The sequence below is a fragment of the Talpa occidentalis genome, unplaced genomic scaffold (genome assembly GCF_014898055.3).
Source record: "Talpa occidentalis isolate TD23 unplaced genomic scaffold, MPIMG_talOcc4v2.1 talOcc4.10, whole genome shotgun sequence".
NCBI classification, from domain to species: domain Eukaryota; kingdom Metazoa; phylum Chordata; class Mammalia; order Eulipotyphla; family Talpidae; genus Talpa; species Talpa occidentalis.
Window position 1 is genome coordinate 6,095,473 of NW_023600993.1, and position 24,576 is coordinate 6,120,048.

The 24,576-nt window shown below is 51.9% G+C and overlaps 1 protein-coding gene across 4 annotated transcripts in view; it reads right to left on the minus strand.

The window, feature by feature from the left end:
- The window catches only part of VGLL4 (vestigial like family member 4), a 115,897-nt gene that overhangs the window by 14,102 nt on the left and 77,219 nt on the right, over positions 1 to 24,576 (minus strand). For all 4 annotated transcript variants that reach the window (XM_054697866.1, XM_054697899.1, XM_054697917.1 and 1 more), the window contains one exon: positions 10,239 to 10,428. In XM_054697866.1, coding sequence (XP_054553841.1) covers positions 10,239 to 10,428 — 190 coding nt within the window. The remainder of the gene's footprint in view (positions 1 to 10,238; positions 10,429 to 24,576) is intronic.

Consider the following 24,576-nt stretch of genomic DNA (forward strand, 5'->3'; position numbering starts at 1 on the left):
TTGATCTGCACAGAAACCCCCTCCCAGCACAGGGCCACTGGGGTGTGCCTAACATCAGTTCTTAAAAGTTCTGAGATGGGGGCCTCCCTGGTGGCACAAGGGGTTAAGCACCACACTATGAAGCTGTCCGCAGCCTCTACAGCACAAATTCAATCCCGGCCGGCCAGGGAGCTACTCGCATGGCACAGCAGACCTCTCCTGCCTCGCCCGCTGCTCCCCTCAGCAGTGTATTTCAGTCCTTCTGCCTGTTCTGCTCCCTGCTCTGTCTTTGGTGAATCCTCTGACCCCCTGCATCTCTGGCCTGTACCCCAGCTCTTGTATGCATAAATACATAAATCTTAAAAAAAAGTTTAAAAAGTTCTGAGATGGGTTTTATTAGAGATCAAATGTGCTGCTGAATCACCCCCCGCCCCCGTTTCAGTCAAGAGGCTTCACCTGAACTTGAATTATTTCTAAGTAATAATTGGGGGCCTCCCAGGAAAGCAATCTACTAGGTTTAGGAGAAAAAGAACAGGGGAGAATGTTCCACCACCTTTGTCATAAGTAACTGAAGGTGCTGGACTTTTTTTTTTAAATAAAACTGTTGGAATTGTTGGCTATTAATAGAAACAAGCCTTTGGGGCAGTAATAAAAATTTATGGAAGGTGAGCTGAGTTATCTTAGAGCAGGCACGGAAATTTCGGTCCATCCCCTCCACCAGCTCTCTCGGCCCTCACCTCCCACTGCCCCCTCAGAACCACATCCCACCCCGGCACACCCTTTGTGTGTGTGTGCTTCTCTCTCTCTCTCTCTCTCTCTCTCTCTCACAGCCGCCCTCCCAGTGCTGACAGGCTATCCCTGCCTGACGTCCAGACAGCAGCCCCAACCAGGGACCAACACCCTGGGGGCCCCCTACCTTCCAAGCTCCACTACCACCAGCCCCCACAAAATGAGAAGAACCATTCCCCTCAATCCCAAGAGCGAGGATGGAGATGACCAGAAACCACGACTACTAAATGCAATGTGTGAAGGAGACTCCGGGAGACCCTGCCGGGAGCAGACACCTGCAGATAAGCACTGTCCATGGCACAGAGGGGCGGCATCGGGGCACAGAGGGGCCAGCCAGGCCTGGACGCCGAACTGTCCACTGTTTCTATAGGTCTGAACTCAACTGCAAGTCATCACCCGACTTGAATGGTACGTTTCGAAAGTTCCAGCAACGCGCAGGCGACGCAGACGTCGGGAGCCTTTCTGCCCAAAGAGCAGACGCGGGGACAGAAGGGGCCTGTGTGCCCGGCAGCGACACTCACTGCGTCCGCCGGGTGCCCTGGCAGACCGCAGCCTCAAGATGAGCGTCTGAAGGCGCTGGACGGGACGGCCCTGGGCCCTGGGTGAGCGCCGCACCATTTTTATATTCAGCTGTAGCCCCCGACGAGACGGTGCTGGGAGAGGACGCTCGGGACAGATAACCGGAGTCCTGGATGGCCACCCTCAAGAATGTGGGTTTTACCTTGTGGTCACAGCCAGAGACACGGCCTATGGGTGAACCTGCCGAGGGAGGGGCTCAAGGCCCTCAGCCCCTTCAACATGTGGGTCCAGGGCATCAGGGCCTGGGCCTCCATCACGTGCGGTGTGGTCTCCAGCCCACACGTGGGCACCCAGCGCTACCTGCAGAGACAGCGGCAGCAGGAAGGCCCGCCGTCACCCGGGGAGCACTGAGGCTCCGAGCACTGGTGGGGTGGATCTGGAGGTGTGGTCACGTGAGTGGAGGTCTGGTTGCTTTTCTAGAGTGGTCAGAGCTAGTCTTTTGGCTGGGCATCCACCCAGGTGGAGCTGGCCAGCGCCCGGCCTGTGAGACTCGACCCGCTGAGCTGAGCTGCTCATTGCAAAGAGCACCTACCCTCATGTCCACATTGGGGCTGGAGCGCGATGCCCAAGAAGAAACACAACGCAAGCGGAAGGAAACTGGTGCTCGCATTAACCGTGAGGGCTCGGAGTCCACACGGGAACAAGGCCATCGACCTGGAGCGAGGCTCACAGGCGGGCTGAGATGCGGGCTGTAAACCGTGCAGGGATGTGTCTTCCTTTTGGAAGGAGCCAGGGGTGCAGGGCGCAGGAGCAGAGGAGGTACAGGGCTCTATTCTAGCACATCCCAGAGCTAACTACAGGGTTACACAGGGAAGAGGAAGCATGGGAGGTGGTGGAGCTCAGGATTTACTTGGTCTCTGAAGCAATTCTTAAAATCACCCATCACAGGCAAAGGTACCTCCTGTGGTCTCCCAGCGACTTCTTTTTCATTCAGCATCTCCTTACGGGACGGTGCCCATGTGGGTGGGAGGGAGGTAAGCCTGGGCCCCTGGGCTGGAGGGACAGGCGTCTGGGGAGGATGACATGACGGATGGGCATGTAATTAACAAGTGTCATTTCATGCAGAGAAATGCTCATCCCAGAGCAGAAGGAATTGCCATTTGCCAAGAGGAGGAGGCAGGAAAAGCAGACGGGGAGGGACCAGGACTGCGGCTCCTCGAAAAGCTGCAGCACATGGCTGGGGGGGTGGGGGTGCATTACAGTCCCAAGTCAAGGAACAGCACAGCATTTCGTCTTCACAGCTAAGCTTTACACGCCAGAGCTCTGTGCGACGGAAAGTCCGTCACAGAATTTGGAAGCCAAAGAAAATGCTCATTTTCTCAGGCAACAGTACCCCCTCGAGTATTCATACTGGTCTCATAAGACAGGCGTGAAGGGCTCCGTGGGGGTTGCATCTGGAGCCCAAGTGCATGGGGCTTTGCAAAGCCTGCGCTGTGCTACCTTGTGGACCCGAAGATCTAGTCAGGTCTCCCCAAACGCCTGGAAGCAGCTGGGGGCCGGGGTGTCTGGAGACAGTCTCAGGATGGCAGTGCCTGGATTCCCCAGTGTGGCCATGGAAACCCCTCCTAGCAAGCTGGGGAGCTCCACCACCCAGAACGGGCCCACCCAGGGTTGGTCGGGAGGCAGAGAGGGTTTCAGTTCACACCTGCTTTAAAGCGGCCTGACCTGACAGAAGTTGGCCTTGACCCCATTGCTGGAGCTGGGTCCCACGTGGGTCCATGAGCAACTTCGTTAGGTGTCTCTGGGAAGGGCAGGCATGGGGTCGGGCTCGTCAGGAGGGCAGGCGTGGGCTCCGCCTGTGTCTATTCCACAACACAGCTGCCTCGGTGGGGGCGCAGAGGGCTGGGATCCAGAATTCGGATCCCTCGTTTGGCAAGGTTCCTAGCTACCGCCAGACCCAGAACATGACTGCAACATGAAGTTCTCTAATTATGCTTTGGAGACAATCTGTGAAGAAATTTCAAGTGTGTGTATATATACACGTGTGTGTGTGTGTTTACCCAAAGACTTAGCAAAGGACCACACACTGGCTTTTTTTTTTTTTTGGTGGGACCCTCGCCGGCGGCTGGGAACGAACCGGTGCTGCAGAGGCTGCGGGCAGCCCCACGGCCCAGCACTCAAGCGCTGCGCCACCAGGAGAGGCCCACACTGGCATTTATTAAATAAAAGCTACGCTGGACACAGAACATGAGGCTTGTAACCGCCCCTCACTGCGTTCCTGTGGCACACAGGCAACGGCCCATCTGCAGCAATACCCCTGAGGGGGAGAGCAGACCCCCAGCTCCCTGGCTAGTTCCTGCGCTCTCCCCGTGGCCCCCACCAAACCACTGGGGTGAAGCACCACGCATACTTGCAAGGCAGGCCAGCTTTGTCCTGCAGCAAGAGGCGGTCTGTGAGCGCATAAAGTGACGAAGTCCAGATGAACCCTCCAGTGACAAGAGCTGCCGTGTGTGCCCAAAGCAGAGGCCTATATGGACCCCAGGCCTAAAACCAGAGTTCTGGAAAGCGAGACCCTGGACTGGGAAAGCGCTCAGAACTCCTGGCTCTGTGTCCCAGGCTCCCCACAGGTGAGGGTCTCCCTGCCCCTAGTTCCACCCCACTTCTAACTCCAGGCCCCGGGGAATCTGATGCAGACAAAGACCCTTGTGTCCCTACCCCTTGGACTCTGCACCCCACTTTTTCTCTTCCTGGGTCTGACCAGCACTGCCCCCTGTCCTCCTGGCCCTGCAGAGACTCTTAAGGCAGAGAGGCTGCCCGCTGGGAAAAGGCTGATGTCAGCCCTTCAGCTCTGCTCCCACTCGGATAAGGAGGCCTTTGTTTTCGGCTCAACTGTGAAAATGAGAAAATGCTTCTAGCCTGACAAACAAGAAGCCCACACAACACAGGTCAGGCCCGTGACCTCTGTTTAAAGGTACCACACTTCATTAGCCAAACACTGCATGGAGCTGGTGGGCCACGGCCCGAGTGGAAGGCACCTCCCCCTGCCCAGGCTGGGCCCAAGCTCAGCCCACGCAGGCGGCTCTGGGATGGGCCCTCCCGGACGAGGAGCACTGACTAGCGCCCAGGCTCAAAGTCAACATCCTTCCTGGACACTGGGGGCGGGGGGAGGGGGAGGCAGGTCTAAAAAGCCTGACTCAACCCTGCCTCAGCTTCTGGGTTAACTGTTTGGATAACTAACACGAAGGCTGTCAAATATCCTCCCAACCCCACAACACAGGAGACTGGGGGCCAAAGCTCAGAAGAACAGAGAATTTCAGGGCCACAACTACCCATGTCTGGCCTGTGCCAGGGGGTACGTGGGGAGAAAGCAGGTTAGGGGTTCTGCTCAAGAGCCTCTGGCTTATGAAATCTTGAGAGAGGAGGGAAGTCATGTCTTCAGACACAACAAATTTTGAAAGGTTCCAGTTTGAATCTTTGAGACTAATGTTACGGTTGACCACTAAGAGTTGCAGCAGAGATTTAAAGTGGGAATTAAAACTATTTAAAAAGTGGGCCTCCCCTGGTGGCACAGGCGGTTGAGCACCACGCTGTGAAGCTGTCCGCAGCCTCTGCAGGGCCGGTTCGATCCCGGCTGGCTGGCGAGGGTCCCACATGGTGGGGCAGACCTCTCCTGTCTTGCCCGCTGCTCCCCTCAGCAGTGTATTTCGTCAGTCTGCCTGTTCTGTTCCCCACTCTGTCTCTGGTGAATCCTCTTGCCCTCCCGCACATCTGGCCTGTACCCCGGTTCTTGTATGAATGAATAAATGTTAAAAAAAAAAAAAAAACTAAAAAGTGCTTCCCTAAGCATAATGCCCCAGGGCTGCTCTTACAGGGGTCTCTCACTGGTCGAGCCCCCAGGTGGGAGGCAGAGCAGCAAAGACTCTGAAGGGCGTGGTGGCAGGGAGGAGGCCTCCTGCACATGGCAAGTACAACAGGACTCCCCTCTCTATGCCCCTGGGTCTTGGGTGCTATGTGCTACAACAAACAGCCTGTACCTCCCGCTCCGCTCCATTCTACAGCAGTTGTCAGCTGTGTCTAGACAGCGTCAACGGCCAATGGTCTGAAGTTAACGGGGTCCAGGTCCCAGAGCTAGTGGTTCCTGGCCGCTGGCCGAGCACAATGCCCACAGTGGGCATGGCAGCTGGCCGGGGCTCTGCTTTAGAGTCAACTGGCATGGGTGTGAGTGCTGACTCTGTTACCTACTCACGCTGTGTGACCTTGAACAAGTTACAGAACCTCTCTGAGCCTTGGTTTTTCTGTAAAAGGAGGATAATCCTATTGTCCGTCACGGGGCTATGAGGAGGCAGGTGACAAGACCAGGCCCCAGGAGGGCAGGGCCAGCGCGTGGGTCACGAGTGGCTCCTAACTAGACGTGTCACTGATAAGCCCCACCCAGGGCTCTCAGGAGTCTCTGAACACCGGGATGCTCCCTGGGACATCTCCTTGTGTGTTCCCTGACCCTGCACAAGGCCCAGCCACAAGGGGTCCAGGCGCCAGGAGAGCCAGCCTCACTCCCTTGGCCCGGGGTGCCACGTGAAACAGGGAATTGCACCCCTCACATGTTTGCAGGCTAAGTGGTCTCATGGCCAAGCATGTCCATCTGTGTACAAATGAAGGTGCTAAAATGGCCACTCGAGGGCGGGTGGACCTTCTGCACAGACACCCCAACAGCAGACACATCAACTCTACTGGGGAAAACAAACAAAATCCAGGGAAACCCCAAGCCCACTCTGGACATCGCCCACCGAGTTTGTATCACGTTCCCAGCTCTCGCGGTCAGAGACGTCCCCAGCCTTTGTCAAGTTGAAAGGAGGACGGTTCATGTTTGTCTGTTTTTCCCTCTTTTGCCTTCACCCTCAGAGAGTGAAAAGTAAAGTGCTGTGAGCCAAGGGGAGAAAAGGGAATAAGGACAGGGGTGAGGGCAGAAGCAGCAGAGGAGGAAGGAGACGGGGAGCAGAGGGCCCCAGCCTGGGTACCGCACTCAAGGACAAGCTGGAGGGGCTGCATCAAGCATGAGGAAGAACTTCAAAGGAGTGGCCACAGGGGCATCTCAGACCCCCAGGGACATGCCGCCCCGGCAGCATTTCGAGGAGCCCAAGAGCGGTGCTTCCTTCTCCCCATGCTGAAGGGTCGGCAAGGCTGGTGCCGAGACTGGCGCCAGTGTGAGCAGAGAGCAGGGCCACCACTCTGCAGATGTGTGCCCGGGGGACAGGAGCCCTGTGAACTCCACCTGCAGCCACAGGTCTGGGCCCGCTCAGCACAAGGACAGAGGCTGCCCGCCCTGTGCGGACGCTGGGCCACACCCTCCTAAACAGGAGGCGCCCACTGCAGGTGCCACGACCCATCTCAGGTGGGACGCGGGGGTCACATCAGCAGATGTTCACTGACTGGGATGCCACGCATGGCAGGCACTGCCCCTCGCCACCCCGGGCCCCCACTCCCTGCCTCTGTAACACAGAACTTTCACATATTCCCCCCGTGAAGGGTCACAGTTTCACGAGGGCGACAGGAAATAACAGAGTTTATGTCTCGCAAGGGCCAGTATACAGGGGCACTCCACGATGTGCCCTTCCTCTCACAGGCGGGTACAAATCTAGAGTGGGGAAGGCAGGAGGTGCTGCAAGGGACTGGACTGCCATGACCTCAGGGGTTCCCAGCACCTTCTTCTGGAAGGTTCTAGGAACGTGCCGTCTGACAGAGCTTGCTGGGGCAGTGGTGCTTTCCATATCTGGGCTGTCCAACAGGGTAGTCACTGGCCACACATGGCTATGGAGCTCGTGGCCACGGCAACTGAGGGTTGAATTCCTAATTCCGCTTTAGATATGACTGTTGTGGGAGGTGACCGGCCAACTCACGTCAGACCCCCATGTCTGCAGCGACAGCTCCTAAGCGCTCTTCCTGCTGATGGAACTAGGGGCCCTGTATGTGCCCGGCCCACAGCTGGTGCAGACGGGCCACAAGGTGAGCGCCCGACGGCCAGAGAATAAGATAGTGCCCCCCCCCCAAAAAAAGACAAAATGGAGGAGTATAACAGAGATATGAAATGTAAATAAGGACACAGGAGCTGGGAGAGGGGGCACAGCTACAAGTCACTGAGACAAGAATCCACGAGTCTGCATGGCCGACAGGTGGGCAGACAGATAAGACAGACAGACAGGCAGTCAGGGAGATTCTTTCTCACCAGGCCATATACTTGAACACCAGGGTTGCAGGTAATCACTGTGGACACTCCAGGGAGACAAGCCACAGCAGTGCCTGCCTGGGTCCTTGTTCCGTGTTCCATCCGAGTGGCAGATAAAGAACTTTCTAACTTCCAAGAGAGACATTCATGATCTGAACACAAAGACATCTGCTTTCCAGGGTCACTGGATCAGCAAGAAAATTAACAGAGTCCACGCGCCCCAGGCCTTGTGCAGGCAGCGGAAGGAGCCAGGGGTTTTGAGTTCTGGAGACGCGGCTCCAGGACCTGGCTCGGCCCTCCCTCACCTCCTTCCAACCAGCCAGGTGATGCTCAGGCCACTCGCTTGGTTTCCTACCCTGGCTCGGAGACTCTAGGTCTCTCCATCTCCACTGAAAACCCTCAGCACTTGGGAGAAGGGCAGCAGAGCCCCTCAGAGCCCCCAGCTCACGCTCGGAGCTGCTTTCCAACCCCCTCCCCCAGAATCTCATGATACCCTTAATGACAGAGCCAACTCCACACGTTCTGTTATACAACACATCACATCCCAGGACGAGAAAGCGCAAAAACCCTTCCGTGATCTCCCTAAAGTGACAATCATGCTAGGCCATCATTTCCACAGCAAAAGGGTCTATAACTGACGATAGAAAACTTCTCAGCCGCGTAGACACTAGGTGAACCTCACCCAGGAAACATCTCACCAGTGCCCACACTGAGTTAGATTCCAAGTTACCCCACAGCGTGAAGGTGTGAGAAGCAGACGCCGCCTGGGAAGCAGACGGCTCTGGGAAGATGCAGGACCAACGAACGACATGGGCTGGCTTCACCAGGGTGGACCGCCCCCACAGCCAGGGGCCTGCTCCACAAGGTGCTGCCATCTCCCTAAACCTCTGCACAAGGATGTCAGCGGTGACTGGCATGTCAGCGGTGACTGGCAGCTCCACCTGAAGTGATGCCTAACATCATCGCAGGCCTATCCTTCAAGGTCTCATTTGTAACCACTCGAGGAGTCACAGAATCACTTTCAGAATGCCGAGCATGCTAATGGTCCCAGTGACGGGGAAGCTGTGCGTGCCGCCTGGCCAGGCACTGCACTAGGCACACAGGCCATCTATGGGGAAGGCGCAATTATCATTCCCAGTGAATATAAAGATGCAGGAGACCGGAGCCTGGACATTCTAACCAAAACGCACACACCTATTCCCCAAAGCACTACTCTCATCCTCTCATCACCAATGTCTAGTGGATGAAATGATTAATAAAAACAACCGGGTATTGTGTGCCCAGAAGGCCTTGCATATTTTAGCTCTGGTGCCCACATTACTTCAACAGATGAATGTTTTCATGGCCATTTTGTAAAGGATGCCAGGCCCAGATAAAATAGGTGGCTGTCCAGGCTCTTCCAGGTGGCAAGCGGCAGAATCAAATGAACTGAACGAAGGCATGTGTGACCACAACTCGGGCTGCATCTCAGGGCACCTCCCCACTTCCGGCAGAAAGGAACACATGTCTCTGATTTGGGTTCGGGGACAGAACAGAAACACCTCCTCACTGAAGGACAAGCTCCAGGTACTGGGCACCTGGGATGAAATGACCAGCCTCTCCTGCTGGCGAGAGCTGGTGACTTGCAGGCCCCTGTGCTGGATTCCTGATTGCAGCGAATTCCTGGGCTCCAGACTGCAGGCTCAGCCTCTGACTAACACTGCAGTGATTTATGGAGCATAAATGCCTCTGTCAGTGCGTCTTATGACTGAACACAACAGTCGGAGAGGCTGGAATGCCTGGCACGCGGGGCCTGCCGGCTCCGAGGCCGCGCCTCCCCTCCCCAGGCCTGTTCCCCTCCAATGAGGAGCCAGGAAGCTTCTGCCTTCCCTTCCTGCAAGGACTGCAGCATCCTGGGAACCAGATCTGGGGCGGCTGCATCCCGGCCCCTTTGTGGGAAGGGTTGGGGAGCAGGACTGTCCACCTGGGCACACAAAGCTGTTCCTTCCCACAGCCTGAGCCCCTCACCCCCTACACAAGCCCCCAGCCTCTGAGGTCACCACCCTGCCACACGGGCTCCTCGGCAGCTGGCTGGGCGTCTCCAAATCCCAAAGCATTTGAAAGAACATTCCACGCCATCTGAGAGGCGCATGCTTGAGGGGCTCGGGGGTGGGGGCCAGAAGCCACGAAGAAACACGATGCTGTCACACAGGACCGAGGCCTTGCCTTGCCTTGCAGCCCCTTCACCTCAGAAATAAGGAAACTGAGGTATAAAGAACCAGAGCATTGTACAGAGTGTCAGTGGCAGGTAGCAAGGACAAACACCCAGCTCCCTGGCCCCATACAGGTTCTGACAGCACACACCAGAGCCTGTGGACACACAAGAGCCACTGGACCCCACAGGGGCCCGAGGTCAGCGGGCGAGAAGGGGCACCTCTCCAGGTACACGGTCCTGGGCTCCTGAGCTGGAGCAGACACTGGGCAGAAGTCTGCACGGGCACCAGGCTTTCCCTCCATCTCTGCAGCACAGACAGCTATCACCCTAGGCTGATTCTCCCGACACCTCTGGGTGCTCCAGGGGAGGGAAGGCTCCAGGGCAAGTCCCAGGGTGAGACGCAAAGATGGCCACGCAGGCCAGTAGGAAGGAAATCAGGGTCCTCTCTCCATGGGACCCCCTCCTGCTGCTAGATGAATACTATTCACGCTGGGGCTTCACAGGGGGCATGAGGCAAGGAGAGCAGGGGAGACTCACAGGTGGGGACTGAAGATGCGGCTCATCTTGGACACGTGGTCACTGTCACAGTCCAACTCGTCTGCCCCAGGCTCCATGCCAAACTTCCTCTTGCTGGGACTGATGGGCGGGGGACCTGTGCGGTGGCTGGTGAGGGCAGATGCCACCGGGAGGGTCTGCATCCGGGGCTCGCCCCTGAGGGCAGCTTCACCTGTGCAGAGAGAGAGGCTGTGGTCACCAAGCAGTAGAGACAACCCTGTAGCCCCACAACCCACCCGCCTGCAAAACTGCTCCCGGTGGGAACTTTTTGGCACCACGATGGGTGGCCTGCCGTTCTCAGAATACATTTTATGTAAACATGGCCAGTTTAACCACCACCCCAACCTTAGGGAGGTCACAGACTCACAGCCCTGAGTGTGAGGTGTGCAGTGTGTGGCGGTGCTGCCCTGCCTTGCACCCCAATTACTGCCGACACATACTGACCACATCTTTGATAACTCTTTAGGATTGAGTTTAAAAGTAAAAGGTGTGATAATATAATGGGGGGGTGGGGAGTACTGGCTGTCAACCACCTCAAAAGTTAATTTAAAACACTACAGGTCTTTCATCCGTGAGCATTCAACCCCACGGCCCTGAGAATGACCCAAGGCCAGTCGGGTCCATGAAAACCCCAGGCCAGACTCGCTTTTTTTATATATTTATGCTAGAGTACAGGCCAGAGATGCAGGGGTGAGAGGGAGGACTCACCAGAGACAGAGTGGGGAACAGAACAGACAGATCTACTGAAATACACTGCTGAGGGGAGCAGCGGGCGAGCCAGGAGAGGTTGGCTTCGCCAAGTGGGTTGCTCTCTGACTGACCGGGGATCAAACTCGTGCTGCAGAGGCTACAGATTGCTTCATAGTGCAGTGCTTAACCCCTTGCGCCACCAGGGAGGCCCCATTTTAATCATTTTTTTGGTATGTTTCCTTAAAGAAGGAGGAAAAGCTATAGGTGAATTATTCAAATGTCTGCCCCCAGAGTTAAAAGTAATAAAAATGCACTTGTTAACAGGAGAGAAACAGATTATCCTCACAGCGGCCAAAGATGGCCCCCTGACACCTAGCGGTCATAGCTAATGCCAGGCATGCGTCCGACCCACCAGGAGCACCACACACAGGTGCGGTCCAGGGGATGCACCCCCCCCAACCCCCGGTCCTTCGTTCCTGTTTGAAAAGGCTTCGTGCTAAGTGATAACTTTGTGCCTTGCTATGAATCAAAATAAGCACAACTTTTTACTATAAGAATGCTTGCATTCCCTCTAAAATTTACAAGCAAGTTTTTAAGAGAAAACTTCAGGCCTCTAAGTCCTACGGGGGGAGATGCAAATGCCTTACACATAATGACCCCTTTGTCCCGCTGTCCCTTTTGGCCTCTCAGGCTGGACCAGCTTGGTTTCCAGTGGGTCACAATTTGAGAGTCATATTAGGATCAAGTCTGCTTCACCTGAGGCTCAAGGCACCTAAGAAAGGGGGCCTTTGTCTGGCACTACTAATTTTCATATCATCACAGATGTGTGGACAGTTTTAACAGTCAATTACTTTATGCGCCTATGACAAACATGATTTTGTTAGGGAGGGAGTGAGGAAAAAAACCTCCTGAATGTTTACCAGGAAAAATAAAAGTTTTGCCAATGTAGTCAGCAAGATGTAAACTAGCAAATATACAGTGACCCATAATACACCTCCAGTAAGGCTTCCTTTTAAGGATTCTGGCCCCAGAGCAAACTGGAACTTTCCATTTTAGACAAAACACCTAAAAAACAGGCCCTAAGCTGGCCTGTGGCAACTCAGACATTCAGTTGGTTTTGGTTGCCCTCTACTTCCTGTTTATGATTTTTGGCTTAAATGAGCAAACAAACAAAAAACAGTGTTAATATTTATACCTTGACCCATCAGAAATATTCTTTCTCAATATGCCCTTCTTTCTGGTCCTCTCCTGGGGGAGAAGGGGCATCACTGGTGGGGGCTCCAGGACTAAGCGTCAGCAACCTCACTAACTTTAGGGGAGAGCCCTGATGACACCCCAGGAATCAGCAATTGCAGATCAAGCCTCATGGACATGGCCCCAGGCCTCACACCCTCCACCCAGAGTTTCCCCACATCCTTGGCAGGACAAGCAGGGTACAGAGCACTCGGGCGCCGTGCGGGCCCCTGGGAGCCATTTCATCAGATAACAGATGTGTAGCAAGAGCAGTTGCCATGGAAAACCACCACCACAGCCACAAACTCAGGTCCCATGGAAGACGGAATCATCGCTTGCTACGTCAGTACGCGCTCTGGTGCGAAACAACCCCAGGTAACAGCGACGTTCCCACTCAGCGCCCCATGGCCACGGTGTTAGTTTCTGGGCTTGTTCACAGTGAATGTTCATGCCAGTGCCTGGTGTCAGAAGAAGAGAGTCCACAGCACTCCTCAGAAACAACAGACTTCTGACCAGGAGCTGATCTCCTCGTTGTCTCTCCTGGGAACCGCGATGGGAGCCCACCACCAGCTCCCCTAGGGATGACGGGACATGCACGCTGTGAGTTGTAAGAAGCCTGGTACACACGGTTTCCCACATGTGATGGATGACAACACTACACCCTAAAACACGGAGTGACGTACCCAGGATCACACACACACACCCCCACCCACCCACCCACCCTAGGGGCCAAAAATCTAGGGGCAGAAGGGAAAGAATCCCAAGTTACAAGGGCAGACACTGGTCAGATATTCATCTGGTTTCCCACCCAAGGCCCCTGTTCCAATGCTGTACATCACAGCACAGGATTTGCTGTTATTATTGTGTACGTAGCAAAGGTTAAATTGTTTTAGCAAAGACTCCTGCAGGCTGTCTTCCTTGATTCCTCAATTTGAAGGTCTTTTCTTCTGCACACCACATGCATTTACCACTACGGTACTTGCCTTCCTGTTAGTTTTGTGCTCAGTGAAGCAGCAGGCATTTTACATACTTGAGAGCACGGGGTACAATACCTCCCACATAAAGATGGTCAGGAAACACTGAATGGATGAACAAATGAGGCAGAACAATGAGGGTGGCCAAGCTCCAGGGTTGTAGGATATGTTAAAAGATCAGAGATGCCACAGAATAAGGAATTTGTATATAAAGAACTTTTACAACACAACAATAAAGAGATAACCCTAGTTAAAAATAGGAAAAGCTCTGAAGACACATTTCTTTGAAGAAGATATGCAAATGACCAGTCAGCACAAGGAAAGACGTCCAGCCTACTTAGCCATTAGACAATGCAAACCAAAACCACCACGAGCTGCCACTTCACATTCACTCATTTGGCTATAATCAAAAGTGAGCTATTCTCAAGGATGGGGAGCAGTCGGAACCCTGTGCTGATAGTTCAAATGCAAAATGGTACCGTTGCCATAGAAAACAGACTGGGAGTTCCTCAACTGGCTGAACATAGAGCTACCCCTAATGACCCCGCAATCAACTCCTAGGCATCCATCCAAGAGAAATGAAAACTTGTCCACATGAAAACTCACACCTGGATGACTGTTCACAGCAGCATCATTCATAATAGCCCAAAGTCAAATAAATGTCCATCAACTGATGAGTAGTGACCAAAAAATGTGATCTATCCCTGTGGTGGAATATTATTTAGCAATAAAAAGGAATGAAGTCCTGCTTCATGTTAAGACATAGATGAGCCTAGTAAATAGTATGCTGAGTGAAAGGAGCAGGCATAAAAGACCACATGTTGCCTGAGTCCATTTACATGAAATGTCCAGGACAAGATGATTCACAGAAGCGGAAAGTAGACAAGTGATTGCTGGGGGCTAGAAGAGAAACGGGAAGTGACTGCTAGTGAGGACAGGGTTTCTTTCAGGGGTGATGAAAATGTTCTGACAGTTGTACAACTCTGAATATACTACAAACCTCTGAACTGTGGATCCTGAGTAGATGCATTCCATGGCATGTGAACAGTATCATCAATTAGGCTGCCACACACCATATGTATTATTGTTTTTAAGTACATGAAGAAGAACCCAGTATTTAGATTTTTTCTCCTGGGTTTTTACACTTAACTGTTAATTAAGAACATGCATCCATTAATTTTCCAAACCCTTTGTTATTATAGCTACATCTCTCTGTTAGTGTCAGGTAATTTTTTAAATGTTAATTTTTTAAAAAATCAAGGCAGAGACTGCTTGAGGCTGCATTGGCACTTGGATGCCTCAGAGTTCTGTTAAGCTGCAGCTCAGCTTTTAATCAGACGAAGGCTGTGGGAAGGCTGACCACAGCAGCGGGGGGACACACACCAAAGGAACTTATCTTAAGGGTGTAGAAGACTTTTTTTTCTTTCTTACTGATGTGTATTTTAAATTTCACAATGGTTTGATAATTGAGATATGAGAAAAGAGTATCTTTCCTTTTTAAGAATAAACAGAAGGGAGATTTAAGCTTTCTGAGTAAGCCAGTATATTCAGTTTCTCAAGCTGACTTTACAGTTGTTGATTTAACTGTGTTTTCAATTTACAATTATAACTGAAGTTCAACTTTTAAAACACATTTGACCTTTCAATGAAAATAAATCATCCAGGTATGTGTTACTGGAGAAAAATGTCTAATAGAGAAATTGCTTAATCGCTGCTTTCAGTTATGTTGCCAGTTCTAATATCTGGATCAAAAATATTCCCAACTGAAGATGAGCAAAGAATCTTGGCCCAAGATTTCACAAGGAACATATTAATTTCAATGAAAAAAAAAAGTTTGATAGAAAGCAAAAAGTAAGTCACTTATTTTTATAACATGCTCTATATAACTAGTCTGGTGGAATCCTGGAGGTCAGCATGGGCAGGGTGGGGCAGAGACAATGATGGCTGAGCCACAACAACGGGTCCCCCTATTTGCCGTATTTCATAGATGCTAAGATGCTTTATTTGCTGCACATTCATGTAGCTAAGACTGAAGTCTTAGCCGTACAACCAGCTGGCATACTTTAATAGACAGCACTGTTTCTCCCTCAGCAGGACTGGGACAATGGTTCCTTCCACACAAGACAACTGGAGCCCAACAGGGGGTCTTCAAAGCAGCACTCACCTCCTTCAACTCTACTTCTCTATTTGTAATGCTAAGTAGTTCAATCAGATCCTCCTGGGGGCCTAGCTTCGGACATAACATGATCTCCCAAAGTTAAGCCCTTCAATGTCTAATTGAGAGATGCTCTCCTACAGGGCATGTTTTCCATGTCACAAGAAAAAACTGAGTCAACCAAGTATTCTGAGCAACACACCTCAGAATGGAAGGAGGCTCCTTACAGTGGAGTACACGCCTCCTCCCAGCACCCCAGCTTTATTCCTCTACCCAGTTACTACGAGAAAGTTGTAGTCAGTCAACTGAAACTCGAGACCAGTCCATGAAATGCAGATTTGACTTTTATAGAACCAAATGATGCAGGCCAAGACCTTCCCCATGGAGGTGAGGCAGCTGATTCGGCTTCAGGGAGATTAAGGGATTCCAGGAGGGGACATTGGACTCTGGGCTGCTCAGCTCTTGGTCCCACAACCTCCGCACCTCCTGGGCCAAGCGCCAGGCTGGGATTTGTGGCTGCATCCACAACTGTGACAGGACTCAAGAGAAATTAAGCAAAATCATGGCACTGATTGTCATTTTATGGTGATTAGTCAAATAGCCGCCAACGACAGAAAGGGCGATGTCCTTTACCGAGGGCAGGGTACAGTGCTTACTAAATACTGTCTTGCTATAACTTTTAAGGCTAGATTTTTCTCACCAAATCTCCATGTCTTGCCCAACAGTTTTGCTCCACAGTTTAAATCTTTGCTGTGTTCAAGATTTTATTGAATCTATCGTGTTTGAAGCTAAATCAAAGAAATAAAACCACAGCCTAGACCCCGACAAGTCACTGGGCATATGGCTGTGTCTCCTGTCTGCCCACAGCCCATGGGAGCAGGCTGACATCACCAACCAAGAAAGCACCCCTATGCTCACACCCTTCCCCCTCTTGCACTCAAGACTGTGCATGGCAGCAGCCCTGGTGACACAGGGCTTGTTCATTTTCCCTCAAATAATACTTCTTTGTCTCAGGGACAAGCAGCTGGGGAGAGACGGTGCAGTCAACCTCTTTGGACAGTTCGACTGGTGGCCATCCCCATTCTTCTTGGCTTTTTTTTTTTTTTTTTTAAAGGAGGGCTGTTGGGCAACCCAAGGAATCTGGGAGAGTCTGCAGAGACAACAGATGTGATGTGGCCTCTGCCAGCGGTCAGGGATTGTGTGTGGCTCTCAGCACTGTCCAAGCCCCTCCTCACCCCCCCTCAGGCTGCCACACAAAGTGCCTTTTCCAGGGTCAGGCAGTCCCAACTCCAAGCTCTCAACTTCTGGAGGCCAGACCTCAGTTAAAGGTCACTCTTGTCCAGTGAGCAAGCGAGGGAGGCTATGCGTGTCCAGACCCCTGACTGAGCACAATTTGAGCAGCTCCAGTCTTTTCTTTAGAGCAACAATGAGACCGTTGAAGGGGTAAAATATGCAACCTTTACTGCTGACTGCTAATAATATAATTAAGGATAAAAACAGCACAAACTTGTGGAGTTGACACAGATGCCATTTTAATTAAAATTTCAAGTAATCCCAATAACCCTGTAAACATTACACTTTTCCAGAGGCTTTGCCATATCTGATGCTTGTATACCTTATTTTAAGAACATTTAAAAGTAACACCTATTATTTCAGTTTTTCCTTACTACGGTCTTGCAATGGTAGGAGAAGAATAATTACCACCTTGCAGCTAAGGAAAGTAGTGCTTCAAGAACTAAGTGAAGGACTCAAGCTCATAACGCTGATTAATAAAAGAACTAGGAGTTTTCATGTTCCTTCTAATTGTGCAGGCTGCTCTCCAGGTCAAGGAAAAGAAGGGGGAGGAAGACAGTTTACAGGGAGGAAGGAGAGACGGATGGGCAGGGAGGTGTGGGCAGAGAGGAAGCAGAGGAGGTAATAACAAGAGAGAGTGGAAGGAAACAGGGAGAAAACAGCCAGAGAAAGAGTGGATAGGAAAGGGAATGAGCTCCCCAAATTCATATGCTGCAGTCTGAGTCCTTTGGAGACAAGGGTCTAAAGAGGTCATCAAAGTAAAATGAGTTCATTAGGGTGGGCCCCGGCCCAACTGTAGCGGTGTCCCTAAAGAGGAGGAGATTAGGACACAGACCTGCAAGGAAAAACCATGTGAACACGAAGACATCTGCAAGCCAAAGAGAGGGGCCCCCGAAAAAAACAACCCTGCTGACACCTTGATCCCAGACACCCAGTTTCCAGAAGTGGGAGGAAATAAGTGCAGCTGTTTAGGGCCCCAGCCGGTGGCACTTTGTCAGGGCCGCCAGAGCTGACTAATACAAGAGGAAAGACCAGTGTGGGAGAGAAGAGGGGCGAGGAGGGAAACCCAGGTCTGACTCAAAGAATAAAGCCCTTTGCCATGGAACCAAACAGCCTCCTCTGCCTGGTCTTTCCCAGCTAACCTCACAGAGTGTGTCTGGGCCGGCAGGGGCAAACTCATGCCCAGTGCCACTTCCACATTCCAGAAGGGGCGAGCCATGGATCAGCATGTCAAGAGCAGAGACCTCTTATCTCAGGACCAGGGAAGTGTGGATGCATGCTGTGTCTCAGGCCAAAAGAACTGGAGTGCTCTCCGAAAGGCAAAGGAGAATTAGAGCGTCCCCTGAGACCAGGTCCCACCTTGCAATTCAGGTGTCACCCACAGAGCAATTCAGCAGGTAGTGCCGCTCCCAGACAGGACAAAGGGAGGACACCGTCTGCAGCCCCAAATGTGATTCTCTAGGGGCTAGCGGGAGAAGGGGAAGAGATAGCCCCAGAGGGACAGTAAAGTGCCTGTAATGCTCAATCTCCATTCTAAACAGACAATAAAAAGTTTCCAATGAAATGAACAGAAAGGTTAATCTGAATATCAAGAAAGCACTAAAAATGGTTTAAATTAAAAGTTATTCAATTCACACCCACCCACTGTTACTCATTACACTAATTAAGTGTTACACTAATTAAGTTTCTAGTGCTGGGATTTAAAAAACAAAGAGCCCCACAATCTCATCGCCCCGTGAAACTCACTTTACCGCTAAGGTGTCTTCATGGCCCGTGGAACACTGCGACCTGGGTGAAATTATCCCAGGCCGAGGACTTAAACCCATGTCACTGTCCCCGTGGCCTCGGGTGCCACAGTGAGGCTGAAGAGCAGCTGGCCCTGGCTTGAGGTTGGGCTCTGGCCTCGTAAATCCTAACTGGGATTCAGAAAGCTCTGACACCTGTCTGCATCCTTAGTTTTCTGAGCCAAACCGCTGGCCCACACCAACTTCTATTCGTGGACGGTCAGCCCTGACTGCGATTCCGGCTGCACCACACAAGGGCTAAGTGGGGGGACTGCACCGGGCTTGAGTATACCCGGTGCTTTCTCTGATCGGAGGGCAGACAGGCTGGGCTGAGGGACATCACCAGGTCGGCACAGGTCTCTCATGTCCTACACGGTCCCCTCTAAGGCCCCAACTCTAACACACAACTGGAGAACCCCAAAGAGATAAAGGAGCACAAGAGGCTCTGTGCGAGTCTACAGGCCATCCTCCTGGGCGCAGGCCCTGAAGCCTGGAGCGACCCCTCCATGCTTGCCTGCATCTGGCTCTCCAACACAACCCTGTTGACAAGGAGGAGCGGCATGCCAGCAGGGCGTCTGCCGATGGTGCCGGCTTGCCCAGGCCAGGCCCACGTGCCCATGGCAGAAGGCACAGAGAAGGGCTGCTCTCCCCTTGCCAGCAGTGGGGCTGCCTCCCGAGGGGCTCTCCTTGCCGTGAAATAGAGGAATGAAACTGCAAATGAGTAAAAAAAAAAAAAAAAATTACCCCAAGCGCTCTTCCCTTAGCCCTCTGGGGCGCACAGGCTGGACAACCAAGGTGACTGCTGGAGTCTGCAAGCTGGATTGAAGGGGTGCTGGGGGGCAAGACTGGGCTGATGTCAGGGTCCTGGCAGGCAGGGTTCAGTCTAGAGTCTATCATAGGCCGCTTCGTAGTTGGGGAGGGGAAGTAATTTGGGGAGCACAGGAGAAACTGGAAAACCCAACTCTGCTTCCTCCGCTGTCCCGGAGCGGGAAGCCCTAGATGGGCTCATCAGAGTCTGCCTCCTAGAAGTTTCCTTGGCCCGAGAGGCAGGGAGCACCCACCAGCTTCTCTGTGCCTGACCTGACCAGCCCAGCACAGAGAAACAGGTGGGAACTGGGCTTGGGGCTGAGGAAAAAGGTGTGATCTTTTGGCAAAGGTGTGCTCGCCTCACCTGTGCTGATGTCTATTTGTTCATCTCCCTTGAGGGATTTTTGTAAGAGTCACTGAAAACTGAAGTTTCCTGCCCCCAACAGGCCTTTTACCACATGCTGCTGAACGAGACTTCTCCAGAAGCCACCTTTGTGAGTTGCCGAGTTCCTCTCCTCGCGCCAAACAGCACAAGCACGCATCCACCACCCCGCCAGAAGTCAGGGTACAGCACAGGTAAGTGCCAGGAGCGAGCAGGGGCCTGGGGCAGCTACCTGTGACCGTGTCCATGTGGGAGGCTGAGCGTGAGCCCCAGCACAGGCCCTGGCACCTCACAGGGCTTCAGGCACCAGGCCCTCCTCCCCAGCAACACACATCCCACGTTCCTCTGGCATCTCGCGTTCATCTCCACTGTCAAAACCCACCCCAAAGGTGTGCTGCCACCCCGCCCCAGGACACTGTCCAGCTGGGCAGGGCTGCGTGGCCGGGTCCTGAAAGGGACACCTGAGTCCGCCTGCCTCCAACTCACAAACAGCGGATTCTTGAGCAATTCCACCACGTTGGCCACTGTCTCTCAAAAGATAAACGGGCACCTCATTCTTGGCAACAAGTTCTAGTCAGACCCTGAGAATTGAGACAAGGAACCGATTCCCACCTGGCACACAGGGTGGGGGTGGGGTGTATAGGGAGCTGCTCCCAGTCAGGCTTGTCCTGGGGGCGCCACACACGGACCCTCTGGCTCTGCGCCAGCCCCACACCCCACGGGGCAGCCGTGGGCTGAGACACGTCCACTCTGCATTGCCTGCTGCTGCTGAACATGCCAGGCTCAGAAACCACAGACTGACTGTCCCAAGGGTTTAAATGAGACACTAAGTTCAAAGACTCCAGAATCACCACAAGGTGACAGTGGAATCCACGGCTCGGACCCGCGACAAACCAAGTGCCTATAGCCATGAGGACCAGAGAAGGGAGCAGCCCCTTGTCCTTGAAAGAGTCCAGTGCCCAAGTAAATTAATAATTTCCAAGTTAAAAAAAAAAAATGTAAAGCTTTGGGCCTCCCCGGTGGTGCAGCGGTTGAGCGCTGGGCTGCGAAGCTGCCCGCAGCCTCTGCAGCACCGGTTTGATCCCCGGCCGCCGGGGAGGGTCCCACATGGCGCGCAGACCTCTCCTGCCGCACCCGCTGCTCCCCTCAGCAGTGTACTTCGGTCAGTTTGCCTGTTCTGCTCCCCACTCTGGCTCTGGTGAATTCTCTCACCCTCCCCTGCTTCTGACTGTACCCAGTGCTTGTATAAATAAATAGATCTTAAAAAAAAAAAAAGGAAAAAAATGTAAAGCCTTCAAAAAGTTGAACAATGAAATCCCATTGTCGCCCCCAGCTCCACCTACTAGAAGTATTTGGTTGAGTTACTGGATCCAGTTTCCCCTAAAGCACCTTATAGATCACTCACCCCCCCCCATACCTCATTAATGACTGTCTTCCAAGAGCAAAGCCCTCCCCTCCTCCTCATCGCCACTGCAGCATCACACCCAGCAAGGTTCAAGCTGACATTAAGATCTGGTCGGTCATCAAATGTTCCCAGCTGGATGGCCTCTCCGGGGAGGGGAGCAGTAGGAGGACTCACACTCTCCCAGTGTGGGTCACGGCTCTTTACTCTCTTCTGTCTGATGCAGCTTGTCTATCTTTTCTCCTCTTTCATGACAAGGATGTTTTTCAGTAATCCACACCACCCAGCCACCATGCAGTGTCTGGGGGTTCCATCACGTCCATGGGGGCCCGGGGGGTGCTCCACACACATGCAGGCAGGTGCTGACTGGGGCCAGGGCTACCCCTGCTGGTGGCGCTGAGCTGGGTTACTAGGATAAGGTGGGGCCCACAGATGGTTCTATCATCAAGTAACCTGTTCCTCTTCACAGTGATGATATGGAGGGAGCCTCTTGCCATTGTCACTCAAGCTCTTGCTCATCTGGGATATGAGACACTGGCGCCAAGCTGGATGCTCCCCGCTCTATCTCCAGTGAATCCTCTCACACCCACCCCTCACACATACACACCTCTGGCCTGTACCCCAGCTCTTGTATGCATAAATAAATCTTAAAAAAAAAAAAAAAAAACCATGATTACAAATCTGCACAAGTCTGAGTAAGGACTCAATGTTTCCATATACATGACAATGAAAAAATACATAAGGAAACATCCAGTACGTCAGAGACTGGCTTCTACTCTTCCTGGAACACAGCAGGTGCTCAATGAATATTTATTAATGAGTGACCTGTGTAGTTCAAGCACTAACTAAAAGCTCCTGGCACTAACCTCATGCTCTCAACACTTCTGCAACGTCATCCCACACAGTGGCAGAAAGTCTTCCAACATAGTCACCAGCTTCCCCCCATGAGAAGAGGTGATGGGCCTGGTAGGCCAGAGCTGGCAGGCAGCCCCACTTCTCAGCCTGCAGCCTGGACTGCCAGGCTGCCCTAGCTGTCCCACCTGAAGACCACCACCCAGACCCTGCACCTCGCTCACTCACATGGGCCCTGCTCTTCTTCCAGGCTGTGAAGCGCCCCTTGCGGGCAGGTCTGAGCCAGGTGCAGGTGCTCCCTCCTCCATCCAGTGGTCCCCTGGCAAGTACAAGGTCCTTGGCCCTCACCACCTTAAATGCCATCCTGCCTTCTGCGTGTACTTGGCTCTGTCACATCACCCAAATGCAGTGCTATGGACAGACACACTGACAAAGGTGTTCATGCATCAGGCCACTTCCAAAACGAGGGATCAGGGGCAAATGCTCTGAAAGCCTCTGTCATGCCCTATTCCTGGGAGGGTTGTCACCCCAAAACGGCAGTCAGGCAGGATGCGCATCCTTGGCAAATCACCCAAGACTGACACACAGAGCCCTTACCTTAAAGGCTAATTTCTGATGCTTAAAACTAGTCCCACCTAAAAGAGGTATGGGATTTAGGACTGATGGGAAAAAAAGAGGGGATGTGGTTCATCCAAAAGCATCTGAGTGCCTGGGATGCTGCAGTTCTATGCCCGGGACCAGGAAAACACACAGACGTCAGATCCGGTCTACAGGCCTTTAGCTTTATGAGGGATGAGCCGCGGGGCTGTGTGACTGTAAACAACACAGCCAAAGCCAAAGTAAAGATGCCTTTTTAATGGGAAAATTGTATTATGTGTCAATTATATCTCAATAAAGCTGTTACCAGGGGAAAAAATCATCAACCACAAAGAGCTGTTGTTTACGAAGGTTTTATCTGCCAATAATTACCACTAGAAATTAAAATTAAGACTTGAAATACTATTTTGAAGATAAAAATAAATGCATTACATTTTAAAAAGGGCACGCAGTGGATATTTTATAGAGGATAGTATTGATTCTAGCTCTAAGAGTCAGGAGTACAGTTTGAACAGCCACGGAATGGGGATACGGGGAGGTGGGGGGTGGATGGGCGTGGACATCCCAGGTGGGGACGCTGCAGGAGCAAGGACCCAGCAAAAGCAATCTGGTGTGTGCGAGATCTACCCAACTGCACAAAGGGCCAGCGTCCAGCATCCTGAAGGCTAATGGACGACAGTCAGAGGTTATAGGGCCTGCAGCAGGCCAGAGGGTTCCCATGAAGAGCCAGGCCACCACACGTGTGGACACAGACACCAGGACACCCTCCTGCTCAGGGAGGGGCGGGCAAACAGCTGCAGCCCAGGGATGCCTGGTGGACACAGCTGAACTGGGGCCGGCAGTGCTGCACAGGGCTGGGCAGGGCGCGGCCCACAGGACTGGAGGGATGACCAGAGGACCACAGAGGTATTTCAGCGGGCGCTTGCCTGACTTTCAAAACAGCCCATCCTCCTCTTCTTCCCACTAATTCTTTCCACATTCATTGCTGATCTTTTCTTCTTCATAAAATGAGAAACTATATGAATGGAAAAAGCTGCACTTTTCCTAGCTGACTGAGTAAGGGGAAAAGAAGATGGAGCTAACAGAGCAACTCCTGTGTCACTCCCACAGGCTGATCCAACAGAAGTCTGGCCAACCTTCCATACTCACATTTTCGTTACTGTCACTGGACATTTTAAATAGTCTAATAAAATTATTTTCATTGTTGGCAAGAAGTTCAGCACACCAACCTTCGTTTTCCTCAAATACCACAGGTGTCCTCTGCGTGTGCAGGGATTGCAGCAGGAGCTCCCCGGGATCTACCACTAATCGACATTCATTCAATAGTTACTTCCTGACTAACATACCAGGAATGAAGAATAAATATCAAGCATCTCTAACAACAATGCATGCTTCCAGAAGGAAAAATCTGAATCATGGTTACAGAGGGACTCACGAATCTGGCTTATGTGAAAATAACCCATTCTAAAATATCCTAACTCCACAGCTTCGTTAAATTGGTGTCAAGCTAATACAACAGGCGGCTATGTTGGTTTTGTCAGAGTATGCAGTAAATCTTGGAGAGATTTTATGGACGAACTTTACTCAATAATTGCAGCTTACATAAGCTATTATTAAAAGATGTTTGTATTCCCCAATGAAGACTAAGAGACTATTGGAAATGAAGTCTAAAATATACTGACTGGCTTGAAAGAGTATTTAAGTATTTACTGGAGAGGCAAATAATTAAACTCGTATGTGTATGAAAATGTAGTATCAAGCTGTATTTTTACTTCATGTTAAGAAAACATAAAACATAAAAAAATAAAAACAAAAATACACGGTCATAGAGTGACTATGGGCAGCACAACCAAAAACAACATAGACCTGGCCCCTTCTGCTGCAGAGTTAGCAGCCCCCAGATTTTGGAAATCTCAAGATTCTTACCCCAAAATCGGACCCAATCAAGGAGAACGTTTTCTATCCTTTCACCAAGTTCCAAGCAAGGAGACTGTTAAATAATAAACTACAAAGTTGTAAACCTTAATCTGAAAACATTGCACTGAACATGGACAAGTCCCTGTGTTTCTAAAACACAGTCCCTGGGATGTGATGTGGTTTGCCAGGTGTGAAAGGGACGGGATTTTCCCCAAATTAAACAACTTAGAGTAC